The sequence below is a fragment of the Epinephelus fuscoguttatus genome, linkage group LG13, assembly GCF_011397635.1.
Source record: "Epinephelus fuscoguttatus linkage group LG13, E.fuscoguttatus.final_Chr_v1".
NCBI lineage: Eukaryota > Metazoa > Chordata > Actinopteri > Perciformes > Serranidae > Epinephelus > Epinephelus fuscoguttatus.
The window spans coordinates 15694827-15714079 of record NC_064764.1 but is presented as its reverse complement, the minus strand read 5'-3'; the positions used below and the strand labels follow the sequence as shown (position 1 = coordinate 15714079).

Sequence of the window (19253 nt, the reverse complement as noted above, 5' to 3'; positions counted from 1 at the left end):
GTTGTGTGACTGGTGTTTTAAAGGGTTTGTTAGGATTCACCAAAGTCATACAATAACACAAACAAACTACTGATTGAGGCAGCGGCAGACCAGCAGCTCTGATGTTCAGCAAGGCAAAATGAATGTTTTGTCAGTGGAGTCTGGCTTTGAAGAAGTGTAATGGCTCCAGTTCCTAGATAGAAAGGGCTGTCTGACGGCAAGGTAGAGTGAAAATATTCTAAATATAGTGTGTACTTAAATTGATATTAATTATGACAGTCCTTCCTGCTTCTCCAAACTCAGGGGTGCTGACTGTCATGTACTATATGTACTATACTGACTATAAGAACCTCATACAACCACACTTAAAAAAAACTATCACTTTCAGTGGAAACAGATTTTTTTTTATAATCCCAAACTGTAGGCCTGGTCAGTGAGCCAACATGCACAAGATGTCTGTGGCAAAAACGGCCTATTTAGTTGGTGAAACAACCTCATATTCCTTCCTTTACCTGCGGTACTGTATAAGCTTCATATTCCTTGGCTGGTATTGGTGTTCAGTATGTCCTGTAGGGAATTGGTAAAACTCTACACTACAAAGGGCTTTATTACATTTTGCTTTAATAAATGTCTTTGGACTTTGTGTACTTCTAAACTGAAGTGATGACAAAGACATAATGACGAAGGTTGGCTGCACAGGCCTCTGAATTATATCTGCATGTGACCTTACACAAATGCTGAGAACATAAATGTGTTCATGAAGGTGTTATGTAAGATGTGTGACTATAGATAATTCCCATTCTCAACCCTGTAGCCAAACCAGAATCACTGCCTAAATTATAACATAATCTAATGGATTAGCTCAAGCAAGACACATGCATACACATGATCTACAATCTAAGGAGGTAAAAACACAGACGCACATATGGACAGGAATATTCACAGACGGAATTAAAGGCAAAGCAATACTGTCTTTCTGTGAGGTAATGTGTGAAGAGAAAAAAAAGACTCTATTTCAGACCTGTGGAGTTGAGAAGGTTTGGAGACTAAAAAGAATGGACCACTTCACCCTGAAGTAACTGAATAAAAAATACAAGGAGTTGCTTAGAAATGCAGAAAGAAATACTCAACAACAAAAATCCATGGACTGTTTGTTTTATTACTTTTTCTTTTTACGTTTCCATAAAGATTTGTAGGAGCCATATTTAAATTATAAGAATAATATATATTCTAAGTATAATGCTGCTATTTATGTATGTTACTCTTGTTAAGACAATAAAACAGATGTACTGATTCTTTCAAGAGCATTTCATAAAAAAAACAATACAAGAGCTCATATTAAATCAAACATTGAGTATTCAAATATGACAAAGCTAACTAAATACCATGAACTACTGTAGGCTTATACACTCACCAACCACTTTATTAGGTACACCTTGCTAGCACTGGGTTGGACTCCCTTTTGCATTCAGAACTGCCTTTATTCTTTGTGCCATAGATTCAACAAGGTGCGGGAATCATTCCTCAGAGATTTTGGTCCATATTGACATGATGACATCACACAGTTGCTGCATAATGTGAATCACCCGTTCCACCACATCCCAAAGGTGCTCAATCTGGTGACTGTGGAGGCCATTGGAGTACAGTGAACTTATTGTCATGCTCAAGAAACTAGTTTGAGATGATTTGAGCTTTGTGACATGGTGCATTATCCTGCTGGAAGTAGTCATCAGAAGATGGGTACACTGTGGTCATAAAGGGATGGACACAGTCAGCAACAATACTCAGGTAGGCTGTGGTGTTTAAATGATGCTCAGTTGGTACTAAGGGGCCCAAATTGTGCCAAGAAAATATCCTCCACACCATTACACCACCACCACCACCACCAGCCTGAACCGTTGATACAAGGCAGGATGAATCCATGCTTTCATGTTGTTTACACCAAATTCTGACCCTGCTATCTGAATGTCACAGCAGAAATCCAGACTCATCAGACCAGGCAACATTTTTTCCAATCTTTTATTGTCCAATATTGGTGAGCCTGTGTGAACTGTAGCCTCAGTTTCCTGTTCTAAGCTGACTAGAGAAACACCCGGATCTGCTTCAAGGTTCAGCGTCTTGATCGTTCAGATGGTCTTCTGTAGACCTTGGTTGTAACAAGTACTTATTTGAGTTACTGTTGCCTTTCTATCATCTTGAACCAGCCTGGTCATTCTCCTCTGACCTCTAGCATTAACACGGCATTTTTGCCCAGAGAACTGCTGCTCACTGGATATTTTCTCTTTCTCAGACCATCCTCTGTAAACCCTAGAGATGGTTGTGCATGAAAATCCCAGTAGATCAGCAGTTTCTGAAATACATGCACCAACAACCATGCAACATTCAAAGTCACTTAAATCACCTTTCTTCCCAATTCTCATGCTTTGTTTGAACTTTAGCAGGCCTTCTTGTCTTGCATGTCTACATGCCTAAATGCATTGAGTTGCTGCCACGTGATTGGCTGATTAGCTATTTGCGCTAACGAGCAGTTGAGCAGGTGTACCTGACCAGTGAGTGTATACTCAAACACCAAAATTGATCCATTAAACCACTTTTAGTGAACATATGTTTATTTACACATACAGTTACAGAGCAATATTATTTATTTGGTGCCATGTGTCTGGCCACCTGAAGAATGTAAGTCTAGTATTATCTAATTTTTAGATTTAGTTTGGTCTCTACCAACTCCTGAGGGAAATATCTGTCTCTTTAGCTGCTAAAGGCTCCACTACATACACCAGCTTATTGTGGGCTGCCATTATCCGTAGTGTACAGTGTGATTTTAGAGCTTTTTCTTGCTGAAAACAGCTGCCTGCTGCAAACGGAGACAAGTGAGAGTGTGTGAGAGTAATTTTGCATCTTAACAGAGACACTGAGAGGCAAACCTTGAGCCATTTTCATTACATGCACTCCACCCTGTTTAAAGTCCAGTTTGCCAGTTGTCTCGGGCACACTTAACGCTTGAGCAACAAACTGAGACCTTTACGCCTCTGAGGGAGGACTGCACAAAAATATATAATTATGGTTGATTGCACATTCTGCTGAATTTACCAGGATTCACATAAATTGCTAGGGTCAGATTTGCATTAAGGAAATTCAGCCTCTGAGGGCATGTGCAAATAGTGAGTGTAATTTAAAGGAGTTATGGTGGGAAAGAGGAGCTCAAATTAACCTTTATTATACAGACATCTAAATGTCAGCGAGAGTGATTATAGATTAAACTGAACTGATTATTCTATTGTAATGGATTTATCTGCCATTTGCTAGAAATTCTGGGACGCACACATCCTAAAATTGTCTCCGTCAAAAAACCATCAAAATCAGAATTCATTATTTATTGCTGATAACAGTATGGGATTTCGAGAAGTAGAAGTAAGCATCATCTCGTATGTTTCTTTACATGTCCTGCCACAGGTGCTCTCACTGCTTCTGACTCATCAGACCTCTGCTCAGGTTGAGGCAGGGTACAGCTATGCTTAGAGTTATATAAGGTCACCAGCTTCATGAACCAAAAGTAATTATGAATGTGAGAGTTTTCCTGCCCTTGCAGGTTGGAAATATCTAATGTAAATCAAACCCAGCCTGTTCACACGGTCACAGTCCTGTGAGGAGATTTAATCAAGCAAGATATTTAAAAAAAAAAACAAAAAAAAAACAGACTTGTTTCAATGAACAAAGCACCTTTAATTTTCACAGATAACATCATGTAACAGATTCAGACATCTACCTTACATGTTGACAGTTTCTGCTGAATTGGAAACTTGACACTGAGAACACAGTCGGAGACAACTCAGACATTTGCCATTAGCAGAACAGCGGTCTAAAAGCTTCTATGGAACTGAAGTTGTTTACATGCCATTGAGAGCATTGGGTGTTGGTATGTAGTTTGCTTCTATCTTACAAACAATTTAAGACTATGATATTATCAGCCTACAGTAGAGTACTTGATGCACGCTGGCACACTTGGTATTTACTGGCTGTTGTTTCCAAAAGGTGTTGTCACATTCAAGTTCTGAAACAGCAAAATTTTGCAGTGAATTCGTTTCACTTCAACTTAGATAGGCTGTGATACACAAATTTGCGCTGGTGACCATTGACAAACCATTATGACAGTGCTACCTTTGAAGAAGAGTCCATAATAGAGCAAACTGTCCTATCTTATTGGCTGTGTTGCCCCAAACAGTTTTATTGAACTCTCCTGTGTCAGAGTATAAACTGCTCCATAAAAGAGGAATAGCTTGCAGACAGTTATGAGACAGGGCTGAGTGGTACAAAAATGTCTTCCCTCCTTAACTGTCTGAACTTATTGTCCTGTTAGCAACTCAGCTAATGAGCTTATTAACTGACAGTGAGCTACTGTGATCATGAATTTGACTGGCTGTTCCCAACTGGCTAACATGTTAGCCGTTAGCTCTCCAGACATCACCACCTTGCCCTGTAAGTAGTCCCTATATACTACTGACCTTCTACCACAGTCCTTTTAATGAAGACGCATGGATGAACTTTACCGTGACACTTTCTGGTGTGACCGGGCCTTGTTTTTGTCTACCAAGTGCCAACTGTTGGGGCTAAAGAAATGAAGTTTTTTTCATTCTTAAAATGGCCACTTGGATTTGCTCCAAAAGCAAGTCAATCCCCTGTGTTAGACCCTTGTGTTAAAATGCCCAACTTCACAGCAGAGATGTGCGCGGTTTGTCAACCAGTCGATTTAACATTGCTACCTTCATATATCACGCATCCTCTGGGTGTGATGCAGTCTTCGAAGGCACCTTTTGGTTTCTTTATGAGACATAGTGGGATTTTAACTAACCTATCCGCAGCAATACTTGAAGCTGAGAGCAACAGATGTAGTATAAAGAGCAAGAAGCTCTGCAGAGGGTTGATGAAAAAGGTAGTAGATGAGTCAAACAAACACTGACTTTCACCCACGAGACTGCTGTTTGTGTCCAGTGTGAATGCAAAGGTCAGCATTGTTTTAATGTGGCGTCATGTAACCTACATAGAGACGTGACGTATGGATGACTCTTACAACATGTTATGTACTTATTTTAACCCAAAACATTTGGTTAGGTTTTTTTTTTTTTTTTAACCTAATCAATGCATTTTGTTGTGAAAACTTGACCACAACTGTTTGACAAAGCTTACCACGTGTTACAATATGTTTCACCAAGGAGAGAGCTGTGCGTCACATACAGACACAAGAGGATGCTTTGTGCATATGTATGAGATAACAGGGAGATGTGGGAGATGTGACAAAGCATAGGTATTTGACAACTTGGAAAGGAGAGCAGTGGCCACAGCTTCACCCTCCCATCCAAATATGGTCAATTCAAGGCTTCAAAGTGGGCATTGACAAACCAATGGATGATGTCATGATGGCTGCATCCTTTACTTTTATACAGTCTGTGGTCTCTACCCACTCCAGCTTGCCTCTTTCTTATTTTAGAGTAACTATACTTTCATGTATTAAGTATCAGTGGAGCTCCTAGTTTCAGCCAGAGTGAGGACATTACAAAAAAAGTGTGTTGTTTAAATGCACATGCTGATGTCTTCTGGCAGAACAAGAATCCTACAGTCCCAGAAGATGACTGCGGAAGGCATTTATTTAATGAACACAGCACAAACTTGCATTTTCATCAATTTGGGCGTCAGCCTTTCTGGAGCCAGGTTCATCGCACCCATTAGAGAAAGAGCATCTCAAAACACTGGCGTATCCGTTGCAGCATTGAGCTGTGCTGGTTGCCAGAGAATTTCCACGAGTGAGCAGTGAACTTCACAGATATGAGATCAGTTTTTATATCCGACAAGGTGCACTAGCTCACAGAGAAGTCCTTCAGTGTTGCCATGATGTGAATGTCAAAGGAATTTTAGGTCCTTAAAAAACAAAACTGAAAGCGGTAGATTTATAGCAGGGATTTACAGTGTTTTTCTTATTTCTATGATTGATCCCAGTGTGTGTGGGAGTGTCTGTGTTCCTACTTCATTTATTAAAAACTCACACATACACTAAGAGCCGAAGCAAGCCCTTTAGGCTTTTTGCGCTCTAGCAACAAGAAGGACCTTTTTTTTTTTACCTGAATCCAGTTAAAAGCAGTCGCAGGAGCAGTTGCCGCAGCAGTTGGAGTGTTTTTTGACTTTATCACGATCTGTTATATCTGCGTTCCCTCTGCCCTGTGTAGGAGGGACTTTCACTCTCTTTCAGTTTTAAAAAAAAAAGCTCCAAATGTACTTGAGCTGCCTGAGAAAGATGAGAGCTTTCAGTCACACAGCTCTCATAGATGTAAGGTTGTAGAACACAAGTGAGGATATAAGAGGACCCGCTGTACGGAGAGTTTTAACACCTGGTTGCCCTAAAAGCTTCCTAGATTTACATCTATGTTTGCATCTGCTCATGCTAAATTTGAAGAGTGACTGTTTCTACTGGAGCAAAGCTCTCACAACTGCACAGATGTAGCGTAACTGAAGAGTTTTACTGTATGTGCGCTCTTTACCCTTGAGTTGTCTGTCAGTCTCTGCAACTTTCTTTAACATTTTCTTTATATCTTCTTTCATCCCTCATTCTGTGCCCTCTGCAGCAGCAGATAGATGTGTCATGGTGAGGTGACTGAGGGATGTTAGGGTAAGAGAGGAGTGGTTTGAATTACACTGATGCTTTGATTAGGGCTCTTGGCAAGGTTGTTTTACTGAGGTGTGTGTGTATGCGTGGGCGTGTAAAGGGCTTGTGAATATGTACTGTAACAATGCTCAACAGCCCAGAGAGCAGTGGCAGAAGCCAAGGTCTTTGTGTGTGATAACTGTCTTTGTGTGCGTCTGTGTCTCTATGTGCGGCCTCTTTTCAACATGAAAGCCAGTGAGACAGAGGGATAGGCGGATAAAGGGGATCAGAGGATAGGACTGGAAAAGACTGATAAAGGCACATGCCACTATTTCTTTAATGAACAGCTTGACCCCATCAGCAGAGGTCAACAGTAGCTTTCCAAATCCCCTTCTTGTCCTCTCTGCCAGTGTTACCCACCATGTTATCTGCTCTGTCTATCAGTGTCCAGGATCCCACAGACTTCACTTAGCCGCAGCCCAATCTGGCAACCTGCGGCTCGTAGCCCTCTGACACCTGCTCTAATCTGGCAACCTGGATTATGTTAAGTCTTCAAAGAGGAGAAGGCTCACATGTGATCACATTAACCCACACACACTCATACAACCAAGCGCTTACACACACACTTTCTCCTCTAGTATGTTGTGGGCATTTTCACTCCTCATTTGTTCTATCGCACTCTGCATTATCGCATCATTTAGCCACTTTATTAGGCAATACAATACTCTCTACCATTGTTTGTTAGATGTTGTTTTTGTTAATTAGAACAGCTACTGAGGCAGCACCCACTCTCACATCACATTTGAGAAAGAGGAAATGTATTCTTAAGGAAAATCAGAAATCTCCTGCACAATTCATGTTGATGCTGACCAAACTCGGCAATGTGAATAAATCAAACATAAAGAGAAGACATGACAAACTCTGCACTTTAGATATTTCTCTCAGGAACTGGTGGAGGCCAAAACAGAGCTGTAACAAGAGTGAATATTACAAACATGACTCCACATGAATACTAATGTTGCTCTGTGTCTGCTATGTATGTAAGTAGACAATTGTTTGCAACAGGTTTTCCATAACGGCTTTATAAGGTGATAAAATGTGTATGTTACATCTACAGCAGAGGTGTCAAACTCATTTTAGTTCATTGGACACATACAGCCCAATTTGATCTCAAGTGGGCTGTGCCAGTAAAACACCTACATAATAACCTGTAAATAGTAATACTTTCAAATGTTTCCCTTTCTTTCAGTGTAAAGTTGTACATTCTGTAAGTGTTCATTTATTTACAAAACAGATGACGTTCACTTTTCCCTACAGTCCCACTCCTGTGTACTAATGCTGGCATCACCACACCAAACTAAAGTGGAGGCTATTGAGGATGCAGGTTGAGTTGTCTCCTGCCTCACCAACCATTTACAAATCTAACAGTTGTCAGAGCCATTTCTACTTGGCTCATTGCTACTTTCCTTTTATTTTTTGAGTCACTTTAATGCACTACCTGACCTGGCATCTTGAGAACCTTTAATTAAAGGCAGGTGTGCTGAAGTGAGTGTGAAACATGGAAGACGCCACAGGGTTACAGTCTTTAACTGCTGCCTATTTGGTAAATCTTAGTTTCTATTGTTTGATGAAGTTGTTTAATACTTCACTGATTTGTGCTTTGTTATTTTGTAAAGGCCTGTTTATTTGGGGAATGTTTGTTTGGGGATTTTTGTTTTAATTTTTCTTCATCAGTTCATAGCATCATCTTGCAACTCTTCATACATCCATCAAATCATTCAATTCTTAAACCAACCGAAGCTCCCTGTATCATCATCAAACAGTGAGTCAAATTAAACCAAAGACAGTGAGTTCATCATATCTCCCGTTATGGCATCAATGGGCGGCTACTTTGAACTTATTTGGAAGCCGCAATAACAGTGTTCCACCTATATTGTTTTAAGATAGAGGTCTGATGCACAATCTTTTATTCTGAAGCTTCTGATTCACAATATTTTGCACAATGTTCAGTATCTCTAAATATGACTACAATAAGCATTCATTGTGTTCAGAGAGCCGTATTCTGGTCAGGGTGGTAAAGCCTCAGAAGCAGCATTTTACATGAGGTAGACTACTCACTCTTTATCTTCTGACACCTGACACATTTTAGCCTTCACAAGCACATCAATATAAGGTATGCAAAGTCATCCAGTGGGCCTGATTGGACCCTTCGACGGGTTGGTTCTGGCCCACGGACCATATGTTTGACTTCCCTGGTCTACAGCATTTAGGAGAAAAGATCACAGGATGACTCACCTACATTAGTATGTAGTAAAACATTATTTAAGTTGCATGGTACACAAAAGATTGACACAAAACATGTAATTTAGTGGCTCAGTAACTAAAGGGTAAAAGTCCTCCGCACTTTTGAAGGTGTAGTAAATAGCTTTGGTCACCAGGGGTCAGGAAAACATTGAAACAAGTCATCAGCATACAGCATCACCAGCTTAAGTCATCGTGGCCACACAGCTGACATGGCCCAACGTCATCATTGATTTAACGTAGGTTTTCTGCCCCGCCAGCAAATGTAAGTCCAATATTCTTGTTCATTGTAGCTCTGTGTTGGTCTCCTCCAGCTTCCGAGGAAAACAAACTGTAAAACTGTACTTCCTGTAATGACTGCAATTACGGTCAAGTTGTGAAAAACGTATGGCAACATAACTTGAAATTTAAATGGTCATGGTCGGGGTCATTCCGAATATATATTATATATTATATTATCATATATTCTATATATATTATTATTATATATTATTAAACCAGTAATCGTGATCCAGCTCTGTAATAAACACCCACAAGTGAAACAATCTGGTTAGACTTGGAGAATTTTCTGTAAAACATCCAACACAGCTAAATTCTGAATGCCTCCACATTAACAGACAGACCACAGAGGAAAAACCCAGAGATATCAAAAGCATGTCCTGTCCCACCTTCTTAAGAGCACTGTAATAAATGCATCAACTGATTATCATCTGTTATGCACAGAAAATCTGTTTAATGTACCACAAAATACTGTGCATGTGCCACTTTTTAGTTGCCAAGGAGATTCTTTACATGTCAGATGAGTCCAAAAAATGTGTTATGATTAATTTTTTATATTGTTATATTGTTTATTTATATTGCTTATATTGTTTGTTTGTTTTCCAGTACAGAGAACAAATATTGCCAGCCTTCCAAAACTGTCAGCTTTCATCCACGCCAACTGCTGACAGCATTATTAAACAGAGGGAAAAAAACACACAAACATTTACACGCACAGCGTTTGAGCAAATAGAAATTAAGACACAACTTTGAGTGTTGTCATTTTCAAGTATTCTTGGGTGCTGTTGGACTTTATGAAACGGGCAGCAAATTCTATATTCAGTCTAATAAATGATGAAATATGAGAAAATTTATTAGGGGATCCACCGGAGAAGTGGGAGCGAGCGTCCCTCATGCTCACAGTCATTAATTAAGCCCTCTACTGCAAAATAGGTTTTAAAATTCATCAGTGATGCAGCCTGTGAGAGAACTCAGAGCACCTTTCCTCCTTCATATCATCATTTTCCATCTCACTGCTCTTCTCCAAGTGAGGACCTGCTACCAAATATTCCATGAGCATTGCTGGTCCATTTTGTCATTCGTGTATGAGGCCATAGCTAAACATTTAGGTAACGCTCAACCACATTTCAACGACAAAAAGCATTTACTTGCGCACCAGGTCAGATGTCTGACTTGAAGGCTCAGTTTCCTTAGTTTAAAAGGTATTATAAGGCTCCAGTCTTGCTGTTTTTTAGTGGTGGGGTGGCCTTTTTCAAATTGTGCCTGATTCTTCATAATGATGTTCACCATGGAAATGTCACTTCAGGAATTAAACGGTGACAATGACAGACAACAGGTCTAAATCATAATTTAGTTGCCACTTTAATGACTGTAATTTTTGTTGAAGCTCAGTGCTTTAAATTGTTTGAAAAGGAACAGTCTGCTAATGGACCCAAAATTATTTTTTGTAGAAGCAGAACCACAAAGGTGTGATTGCAGAGAAGGAAATTATTTGCCTGTTATGCTTACCATATACCCTAAGACTCTGAAAAGTTAAGCAAGTCATAAAATTTAGAAAATATGAGGGATCTTGCAGGTTCACTATTTGCAGAACTACAACCAGTTACTTTTGAGATAATTTTCTGATGAAAATCTTAAAATTGAGATTATTTCCATACTGCTCCTAGTGGAAAATATTACGCCAAACTCCCTTTAACAAATACGACATATTAACAGTTCCTTGTGTGTTCGCAACATAACACTGAAACAGAGGGTCAAAGGTGTCATCTGTCAACAGTATTTTTGTCAGTTTGGCATGAATATAATCTTTAAAGATAAACTGTATTTGTATACACACTCAACATTTTGGATTTTGGCACCTCAACTTGCTACCTGCCTACGTTGGTTAGCTGTGGTATTTTAGTGGGGAGAGACTGTGGGAATGAGAGGCAAACTGGTCCAAAAAATTTTCTGGCTAAAATAAGAGCTGGTTGGTGGATCAGATATATACTGAATTAAATACTGACCTTTGTTCAGACCACAAGTCCACAAGTTCCACGTCTTTTTCCAGATTACAAAAGAACTGAGACTTGCTCATGTTCTTGCATCTCCCCAGAGTTCCCTACATGTTTACTCTCTACCCAGTTTGCTGCTTCCTGTTTGGTGCTGGAGAGAGCACACCTCTTGATGGTCGACAATGTTTACAGCATTGAACTTCACTATTTACATGAGCCAAGACTAAAAACTTATATCATCATATAAACATGTTTGTTTTTGTTGGAACGTCAAGACAAGCAGCATTAAACTCAGTTCAGACTGAGTTTAATGACTTCTTAAAGGCGGATTTATACTTGCGCATCAGCTCTATGGAGAGCCTATGCTGTAGCCTACACATGTGGTCTATGCCGTTGTGAGCATTTATACTTGTGCAGTAGTGTGTCTGTGGCACTCTGCAGCTACACCTCCAAAACACTAGTCAGCAGTGAGGTTTCTGTGAAGTGCTGTAGAGTTGAGTTGACTTTCTGTAGAAAAAAAGGAATTAGATGTATTGACATGTCACAAGAGGAGATCTTTTTTTTTCTTCCAGGATTCCAGGATTTTAAGAAATGTATTAAATATACCGAAAAAAAATTTTAGAAGCAACACTTTTGTTTTTGCTTCCTGTTTTTAGAGGTTTACACTTAAGATGAAAGATTTTTTATGCACTCAATATGAATATTTATCTTGAGTTTTTGTCAAACATTTGTTAAAATTTGTGTTTTGAGCACCTCTCCTTTTCTAAGATAATCCATCTGACAAGTTTGGCGTATCAAGACTTTGATTTTACAGCGTTATTACTATACAGGTGTGCCTTGGGATGGTCACAATAAAAGGACACTGCAGTTTGATGGCACAACACAATGCCATAGATGTCTCAAGTTTTGAGGGAGCGTGCCAGTGGCATGGCAGAGTTGTTGCCATGAACTGAAAGTACATTTCATTACCATAGAACACCTCCAATGTTGTTCCCATGAATTTGGTAGTACATTCAACCGACCTCACATTGGCAGTCCACATGTAGCCACATCAGCTCAGGACCTCCACATCTAGTATCTTCACCTGCAAGATCAGCTGAGACCAGCCATCTGGACACCTGATGCAACACTTGGTTTGCACAACTAAAGAATATTTGCAAAAACTGTCAGAAACCATCTTGAGGAAGCTCACCTGCATGATCGCCGTCCTCAGCAGGGTCTTTACCTGACAGCTGTTTGTTGTCATAACTAACTTGAGTGGGCACCTGCTTACCTTCAATGGCAACTGCCACTTTAGAGAAGTGTTCTCTTCACTGATGAACCCCAGTTTTCTCTTTACCAGGCAAATGGCAGACCTTGTGTATCGCAAAATTGTGCTTCGTGGTGGCTGTGGTGCTATGGTATGGGTTGGCATTAGCACATTAACACTTGCGTTTGAATGTACAGATACAATTCCTGGAAGCTGAAAATATACCAGTTATTGTATGCATGGCCTGCATACTCACCACACGTCACCCATTAAGCATGTCTGGGATGCTCTGGATTGGCACATATGACAGCGTGTTCGAATTCCTGCCAACGTCCAGCAATTTCACACAGCAATTAAAGAGCAATGGGCCGACATCCCACAGGCATCAATCAACAACCTAATCAACTCTATGCGAAGGTCATGTGTCGCACTGCATGAGGCAAATCGTAGTCACACTACATCCTGCCTGATTGTTTGGGCTATCTGTGACCAAAAGATTCTCAAGCATCTTGATTTGATAAACCTGACTAATAGAAATTTAACAAATTTGAGGCCAAAATGTGAAAGAATAAGTGTTTTATGTGCATAAAGAAGTCTCAGATCTTTAACTTAAACTTGTGAAAAATGGGAGCAAAAGCAGAGTATGTGTACCTTCTTGTTTTTTTTTTCAGTTTGACTCTTTTCATTTATGCTATTTACCATATTTTGTATGCAACACTCAACAGTTGGTGTACTTTTGGACTATTTTTATCAGACAGTAATGTGTTTGAGTTGTGGGTCAAATTCCTGTCTGCACACTCTGCTTTTCCTTGAACACTGTTCTTGGTTCTGTGTGTGTGATTCTGACAGGGTACTTTGTGTTTTCTTCACTTTTTATTTCAGAGTAACATCCAAGCATCTATTTGGATAAATTCTTCTGTGGTCTTTTGCAGATGCTGTCATCTAATCTCTCAGCTTTTCAGACTTTCTTGGCAGCAGCTTTTTATCAGTCGTTGGCTGTCTCTCGGTGTCTCGGTGCCCAGATAAACTCTCACACAAAAACACGCTCAAACACACACACACACCACAGCACACACAGGAGGACGAGGGAGTTTTTGCATCAGTGGATGCAAGCGTTCCTCCCTTCTATAGATATAATTCTCTCTGAGTTTCTGTTCCTTTAAGTCCCTTTTACTTTATCATCTCAAGAATTTGAATCCTGGTGTTTATGTTCATATTTCTGCACACATCACAGAAACACAACACTTCCATCTGCATTACTTAATCTGAAAACCATCTCTTCCAAGGCCAGACTCTCACTCTCTGCCAACATCTTTCTTCAAGTGATGAGTTCCAGTGATCAGTCAACCTTGCAATATTGTGTAGTTTTATTGAATTTTTGGTGGTAAAAGCCAGTTTTGTCTCATTTTTCTGGTGTTTAATTCTGCTCAGTGCTGGATTTTTAAATGTTAAAGCTTTCATGAACTGCAGCATGTGGATCTGTGTTCCTGTGAAAATGTCATGGATTATAACTTTAATAGACTAATTAGCCTCTAAGATATTACTGAACCTCTTTTCTGTCTCCTTTTACTGTCTGGTTTATGTCGGAATGGTTTGTTCTGGTGTATTTTTCCACATATCACGTCCAAGCAGCCATACCCATATGATCTTTTTATTACAGTTTCATTCACCAGTTTGTGAAGCTGTTCATCTAAAGGTGCTACTAGTCCTTAAAACCATTCCATCTGTCTGTGGTGTGAAAGGGAACACAGGGACAAGCTGCTAAAATACTTCCTAAATTATTTTTTGTTTTTTTGTGCTAGCTGCAGCTAAAGCACAGACGCACATAAGCACACACAGCCTGGAGGAAAATGTTGGCATTGTATGTTTCTGCAAACTACTTATGCATTTCCTAAGCATCATATTGACATTTCTAAAGTGACAGTTCTGTTTACATGTATATGAACTGACTTGGTCATTGTGTAGCAGAGGGGATGGTGGATGGGGTGTTACCTAGGTGAGATGGCTGCCAGGCTTCAGACCACTGTTCAAGACCAACAAACAACCAAAGCAGATGTTTTTCGCGAGACATCTGCAGCATTTCCAGCTGTGATTATGCCACAAAAAGTGGTTATTTTAGGCCAAAACGTGATCTTTTCCCAATAAAAAAGTGTTTTTCATGTTCAAACATAACCGCACTTAAGCCATAGAACTGTTGAAACATAAAGTAACGTAAAGTTTCAACATGTCTGCCACATAATAATGTGCAAATGTTACATATCCATGGTTTGCAGAAACTTAAAACATTTATTCTGGTGATTGGGTTGGCACACACACACACACACACACACACACATATATCACAACCTGCCTGTCTTGTAGAAACCTTACACACAGAACTTTATGACCTGTATTATTGCAGTGTCAAGCTGTTAACACAAGATGCTGGAACTTGAGCCAGCAGTGTCACATAACTGTATAGTTGTTGTCTTAATGTGACCAGTATTTGACATTTTCTGAAAATTGTGTAATTCAGCATGACACACTGAGCAGATGGTGAAAAAAAAATCAAATGAATATCATGTTGTTTTTGCAGTATGAATTCAAAAAGCTGTTGTGTAGTGTAAAAGTCTGGGCCTTGTGTAGCTCAATGGACCGTATTCCCCTCCTAATACATCTGACAGTTAAACACATGGGTCTGCAGTGGTTATTAATGTAATCAGTAATGAACGTAGGCAAAAAATATTGTTTGTTCTCAAAAACCTGTCAGTGATTAAGGTACTGTTTGACTGGATTAAACCCTGTATTCTGCTGAGATTGAGGGGTTCCCCAAGAGGCTCCAATATTATTTAAAGCACGACTATACAACCTTTAGAAGAAGGAATCACACGTTCTTCCTCTTACAAATGAAAAACATCTGTGCTTAATTCAGTACACTCAGGAGATGACATGATGAGTCTCTTTCTGCAGAATATTGGTAATTAAATATTTTGAAATGTCACCAGTGAGATATTTTTCTCTACAATAAGATTCTTGGAATTCTGTAGGGATGCACTATTTTACTGGCTGAACACTTGTATCAGCCGACATTCGCCTTGTCGACTGCCATCAGCTATCAGCCTATTAGCAAATGAAATGACATTCACTGATGTGGCTGGTGTTTTTCTGTTGTGTCATAGCAGTTTTGTGGAGGCTAAACAGTACGGCTCAACAGCAGTGTAGTGGTAGTTGATGAGGTGGGTGTACCACAAGGTAGCTGGGTAGGTTACTGAGGAGGAAGTGGGTATATTCGCTTATATCTTCCAGTGGCTTGCAAGTTAGATCATAGGTAAGTGCAAACAAATGTTAAGTTAAGTTTGGATCTCCAGTCAGGCCCAGGCTGCATGTCAGATTAGATGCTACATGCTTGTGACTACATTGCACTCGACCATGAGACCGACTTCATGATGGAAGCAGAAAGGCGTCCCACAGCAGAGAGGGGGGAGCAATGATTCAAGGAGATTAAGATCTGTGACAGGTAACTGTGCAGTGACTGCTCCACTGATATGTGTCAGCCCTGGATAGTTGTAGGTTTTCTTTAAATCCTTTAAGTTGTGAAGAAGACCTTGTTTTTCTTCTCTATCAATCTATGTGCACTCCATTTTTAAGGTGCACATTAAGAGGAAATAAACTTCATAATCCTCAGAATTCTGACAGTTTTATTATAGCCAGCGTTGTCTTGTACTTTTACCTTAGACTTAATTGCATTTCATATAATAAAATTACTTTCGATACTTAAACATATCATAAAATATCAGATACTTCAAGACTTTTACTCAAGTAATATTCTAATAGGTGACTTTAAATTCTACCAAAGTTGTTTTCTGGTGAGATATCTGTACTTTTACCCAAGTACGGCTTTCTGGTACTTCATCCACGACCAGAAAACTCCATATCCTCTTAAGACCCTGTGGCCTCATACTGTATGAGGACATCACATTTTGGGTTTACTTGACCTTATACTTAATGTTTAATGTTAACATGGACCTGTTGTACTTGTTTGTGGATACTTTTTCATCCCATCAAGTGGCCCTGGCGGAGCACCGATAAGACGATCAAACTTGACTATCAAGAGGAAGCAAAAGTCATAACAAGGTTCTCATTGGTGAACATGCGGAAGGATAATTTGTACAATGCACTAATCTATGTAAAAACAAGATGGCAGCCATCTCTGCTAAGTCAGTCTGCAGCCGATCCCGACACAAAAGTGGACAAGGTCCAAAACCTGATCACATTTTATGGTTGAAACTTGTTTATTTATGATTGATGAAGTTTTTGCAATTTGATATGACAACAGAATTGACCAATTTTAGCAACAAGCTAAGACACTGCTAATTTGGAAGTACTTGTTTGAGGACATTGGGACTTAATTATCATTTTTTATAATTATCAGGTCCTACTGATCCCAAATAGCTAGGAGAAATAAAAAATGCATGGTCTCATGAGGATATATCTGCGCATACACCCCACTTTACCACTGGGCTCAAGGCTAACAGTGTTCCAGCATTTCAGAGACAACAAAAAACATGTTTGTGAAGAACAGAGATCTTTCTGGGACACCATTAGGGACAAAAGGATGCAGTAAACTCACTATCGATATGTCACAGGATGCACCCTATTGTTCCCCTGATAATGCCACACTGTAAACAACAAATCTGTGCTGAAATCAGCACGAGGAGAGCTAGGCTTAGTTAACATTAGCTGTTAGCAGCCGGTAGCCGGAACTAACCGCTCACAAAGATTGCAAGTTACATTATGATGTGTTCAATCTCTATTCAGTAAAAATTAGAATTGGGCAAAGGTAAATTATAAAAGTTTAATGATTTGTTCAAATGTATAATCTTGTAAAATTTTGTTTTGGGTGAGAAACTTAGATAACTACAGCTGTTTAAAGGACAAAAATTTATATTTTCACAGTAATGTAAAAAGATATTGGAGAGGGAATTATGATATGTAATAAAAAGGCTTTTGAAGCAGCTTTTTAAAGATGGTTTTCTTGTGAAAGGTTATATAAAGGTTGTTACATAAATTTGTATTGCTGTACTTGTACTCATTCAAAGTTAGTGTAGTGAAGGCCTGAATGACTTTAAAACAGTTCAGTTTTTCTTGTTTGTTTGTTTGTTTGTTTTTTTAAGGTGAGAATGTCTTTGTTTCCATGGAAAAAGAGGAAATACAGTAAATAACAACAACACAAAAATATTGGTATCAGCCCAGAATTTCAGAACTGGTGCATCCCTATTACAACTTCTGTAACAACAGTATGTAACAATGTTGTCGATGTTTTTCTCGACATTCATTTGAACCCAATTCCAGGCTTCTCAAGGGCCGCTCCCCATGTCTGGGTCCTGGATAGTTAGTTCCACAGTGAACTAACATTGCTGCATGTTTGTGGAAAATCCCTCTAACTCTGTCCATCAATGTGTTTTCCAGGTGTCAGTGGTACTTTAAGGCCAAGATGACTTCAGAGGAGAAGAGGAGGACCAATTATCAGAACGGACATGGTAAATCAGTCAGTCACCTCTCTCTTGTTTGTTGTTTTGGATGCTTTTCTTCCCCTCTCACTCTGATCCTAATTATTTTCACACATCTCAAATAGCAAAAAGACTGAGTCAAGAATAAATAATTTCCATATTTATGGTAATGATGGTGGAGGGAACGTCTGCAAGGTCTAAGTTTTAAATTTTAATGAAATGAAAAATCAGTTTGGCACATTACATTGTGTAAGTGTTAAGAATTACTTTTGCCAGAACGCCCAATCATTTCGTGAGAAAGTGCCAGGTTTTATTTTGTGCTGTCTTTGCCAGTAAGTAGAGAAGAGACAGATTCTGTGAGCCGCAGTTAGCAGCTAGCACACTAGCCACCTGCTTCATCTCTTTGTATTCAACAAGCACATTGTAACGCGGTATGGATCATTTCCCATGTGGTTCTGAGCCTATGCGTGTTTGAGTTTTGCACAGGAGAGACAGTCCCCACCGCAAAGCTTTTACAGAATACAAAAAATATTGACTCGCTATTGTTACAAATGCTCACAGGAAAAGGAGTAGAGAATGTGACATTTATGTGATAGTTTCAGGAATTAAGACGTCAGACAAGTCAACAGAGCAAATTTCTTTAAACCGTTCACCTTCATCTTTGTCTCCCCTCCTCTCCTTCCTCTCCAGCGCTCCTCCTCACTTCCCCTCAAGTTTCATTTGATGTTCTACATGCCCCCCCCCCCCCCTTTTTTTTTATTAATCTGGTTAAGTAGCTGCGTCCCTGAGCTGTCTGCCTCTGCACCCCTGCACCTTTCTGTCTCTTTTACCTGCCTTTTGTCTTTTAATACCCAACTTTTTATTCCTGACATGAAAAACACAAATTGAAATGTGAGCTGTAAAGTGAAAAAGGAAGAATGTTTGAAAGTGAAACAAGGGAGGATTGCTAGAGGAGAAAACAGAGAGGAGAGAGAAATGAGGACGGGAAGGGCAACCAGGTTGGAAAGGTAGAAGAGGCGAGGAGAGGACAAAGAGAAATAAGGCAGTTTTAGGAGGGACTGAGGGTAGAACAGATAAGGTAAGAGAAGAAATGACATTAAATTAGTTTTTGAGGGTGATTAACAAGCTGCTATATAATTCTCTGATATTAAAGATTAAAACACACACCTTATATGTGAGTGTGTGTGTTTACCCCTATCTCCTGAGTCCTGTCTCAGGTCTCAGCTCTGGATGTGGTGTTGAGCAGAAGCTTTGATAGAACAGATGTCCTCTGGGTTTTGCTGGTGTCGGTTCATTGTTGTTGTTGTTTTTTTTTTGCTTTGTGACAC

The 19253-nt window shown here is 39.6% G+C and overlaps 1 protein-coding gene across 2 annotated transcripts in view; it reads left to right on the top strand.

Annotated features, from left to right (window-relative positions):
* The window catches only part of LOC125900283 (ephrin type-A receptor 6-like), a 231306-nt gene that overhangs the window by 191424 nt on the left and 20629 nt on the right, over positions 1-19253 (top strand). For both annotated transcript variants that reach the window (XM_049595194.1, XM_049595193.1), the window contains exon 9: positions 17885-17955. In XM_049595194.1, the coding sequence (XP_049451151.1) occupies positions 17885-17955 (71 nt within the window). The remainder of the gene's footprint in view (positions 1-17884; positions 17956-19253) is intronic.